Genomic DNA, 2,853 nt, shown 5'->3' with positions numbered 1-2,853 from the left:
GTAACTCTAATCACAATTCTAGCTTGAGAAGAGAAGTTTTTTTTTTCTAGACCACGTTTCGCAAAGTAAAATTTAAAAATAAAATGTTTCGATATATCTCCACCAAATGTGTAAAGATAGCAATTGGACATATTATTGCATCGGACAAAAAAGTTTAACTTTCAACCATGAATGTGCGTTAGTTTTGAGTATTTTGTATTGCCGTTGAGTAAAATGATAATTCGTCGTCGTTACTTTATCTTGAACCAGCACCGTAATCTTATCGTTTATAAATATGGCAGCTTCATTTACTAATCGTCAACATTACATTCGTGACATTCCAATCGACAGTCAAGTTTTGTTTTCGTACGCTAATTCTCTAATTAGCAAAAGTTTACATTCTTATAAGAAAAATAAAGTGTGATTTTAACAGCTATACAGGTAATTTATATTTAATTTGTAGTTTTTTAATTTCAGAATACTAATAAAGAATTTCTGTTATTCTAAACTTTTAGAAATTGTGTTGTTTTTTATTAAACAGCAGCATTCTTCTAACGCAGATTTACAATAACAGATTGAAATTTTTTCTCAACTTAAGCTTTAACCACACCACACCGACGTAAAGTAAAATGTCGCAACCTGTTGCATTCCTTACACGCAAAGAAACATTCAGCGCTTGCCATCGTTTACACAGGTAAGGGAATATATTTGTAAATAGCCACATACATACATATAGTATATAAATTAACAAATAAAACATAATGTCTACAAATGTAAAATACATCTCGATAAGTACTACGTACTATATAGTGTTCACGGCAGCGTAGCTTGTGATGCGGTCGAAGCTCTCTACTACGTTCGGGGTGAATAGAAATGTTAACCTTGATAAGCGACAGCAATCTTATGATTGACTTTTGGTATTTTTTTTTTTTATTCAATAAACAAACTAGTAAGTGGGACATTAATAAAATGAGAAGCGTCTTATAAGTATCTTTACACTCAATTTAAAGCCTCGTCTTCAATATACACATACACAAAGTAAATACACGAGTAAATAAACGAGCACTTCATTTTTATTCTGATAAACCGCAAATTGTAATTTTATAACTTTTAAGGCTTCAATTTTGAATGAGGGCAATTTATTTTACTATTTATTAATGTATTAAAACATACATATACATACATACCCTTTAAAAAACTATTTTGTAATTAAGTAACATTTTTTCCTTCACTTTTTTAGCCCACATCTAAGTGACGCCGAAAATGCTGAAGTGTTTGGGAAGTGTAATCATATAAATGGACATGGACACAATTACACCGGTAAATATATGCAAAAACAAAAAATTATAACTTCGGTTGCACCGAAGCTAGAATACACTCACAAATACGATTCGCTACAAGAACTTAATTTGATGGGTCAGTTTGATTGACTGCTTTTACTATAGGAGCTTATTATGTTCAATTTTTTCGTCCTTGGAGAATAATTCATGTCAAACTTCGTGAAGATATCTAGTCAAATAAGAAAATTTGCCTAGGACATGATTTTGACCGGGCCATTTATACGGCAGCTTTGTTATATAGTAGCCGGACATCGCAATTCCATCAAGATGCTTCTTTTAAGAAAAAGAAAGTGTATAATATTTCAGATTTATATTATATTTATACTAATTCAGATATTTTTCGTATATACAGAGCAATTGGTGTATCTAAACTAAAATATTTGTTTAAGTACTTTTTGAGTTTTTGGCATCATAAGTATATACTAATGGTGTACGATGTATTGTTTATTATTTTCAGTTGAGGTAACAGTTCGTGGACCTATTGACATACGCACAGGGATGGTAATGAATGTTACTGAATTGAAGACTGCATTAGACAGAGTTGTGTTCAAGGACTTGGATCATAAAAATTTGGACTTAGATGTAGATTTCTTCAAAAAAACTGTAAGTATTTTAAAAATATAATAATAATATTTGTTTTTAATATAAAACATTTCACATATTTAGCCCAGTACTACGGAGAATGTTTGTGTTTACATTTGGGATAATGTGCGACAACATTTGAAACGTCCAGAACTGTTGTACGAAGTAAAGATCTATGAAACTGATAAAAATTCAGTTAGTTACCGTGGCCCATACAATCATAATGGCTATTACCAAAGCATGCAAATGAAACGCTCAGCTAAAACTTCTTGCACTAACATCTCTTCTGATTCTGACTAATGCTGCCTGGAGACCACAAGACTCGAATTGAATTGTGAATATGAATTTAATTAATGTTAGTTAAGGAGAAATACAACACTAAAAAATAAAATAAAATAAAGTATTTTTATAATTTCATTTAATTTTCTACTATCGATCTAACTATCAGCAATGAATGCTTTTCTTTTGACGTGTTAGTGCAATATAATTGATTATACCCTACTGTAGCTTCAGTTTCAGATTCAATATTATTATTGTTGTATTACAAAAACTCAATTTATATTCGATCAAGATGATCATTAATTCATATAATCAAAGATTGCTGATCGATGATTTTAATATACAATAATGCGCTGTAATATGAACTTCTAGTGTTATTGATATGTGATTAAGAAATACAAGTAGAGGGTAGAAAATATTTTTAGAACATAAGAATTTCTTAATTAACTGAGTAGTTCTTTGTAAAAAAAGTATTATTATGTACCATATTTGATATCGGATCTCACATCTTCTGTGAATACTTATTTCGATTAAGCTCTACTTGTAGCCTCAATAACAAGAACAATAAAAGCAAAACTTAAATAAATTAGTTGATACCAAATGAATCTACACTTTATTTTTATTAAGATAATTTGCTAGAAATTAACGTTCTGGGGGAAAGGAATGAAAAGTA

At 29.9% G+C, this 2,853-nt stretch overlaps 1 protein-coding gene across 3 annotated transcripts; it reads left to right on the top strand.

Moving 5' to 3' along the window:
* Positions 1 to 309: 309 nt before the first annotated feature.
* Positions 310 to 2,781, top strand: LOC108965383 (6-pyruvoyl tetrahydrobiopterin synthase). Of its 3 annotated transcripts, none has more exons than XM_018927741.1 (5): positions 310 to 420; positions 578 to 673; positions 1,220 to 1,299; positions 1,777 to 1,922; positions 1,986 to 2,781. In XM_018927741.1, exons 2-5 carry the CDS (start codon positions 609 to 611, stop codon positions 2,199 to 2,201), a joined length of 507 nt encoding a protein of 168 aa, XP_018783286.1. In that variant the 5' UTR covers positions 310 to 420; positions 578 to 608; the 3' UTR covers positions 2,202 to 2,781. The 3 variants fall into 3 exon arrangements, with proteins under 3 accessions (XP_018783286.1, XP_018783285.1, XP_018783284.1); XM_018927740.1 differs by having other exon boundaries at positions 540 to 673; XM_018927739.1 differs by having other exon boundaries at positions 495 to 673.
* Positions 2,782 to 2,853: the final 72 nt, after the last annotated feature.

This window comes from Bactrocera latifrons, unplaced genomic scaffold (assembly GCF_001853355.1).
Source record: "Bactrocera latifrons isolate USDA-ARS-PBARC rearing strain unplaced genomic scaffold, ASM185335v1 scaffold_14, whole genome shotgun sequence".
Taxonomy (NCBI): Eukaryota; Metazoa; Arthropoda; class Insecta; order Diptera; family Tephritidae; genus Bactrocera; species Bactrocera latifrons.
This window is presented reverse-complemented; position numbering and strand designations above follow the sequence as displayed.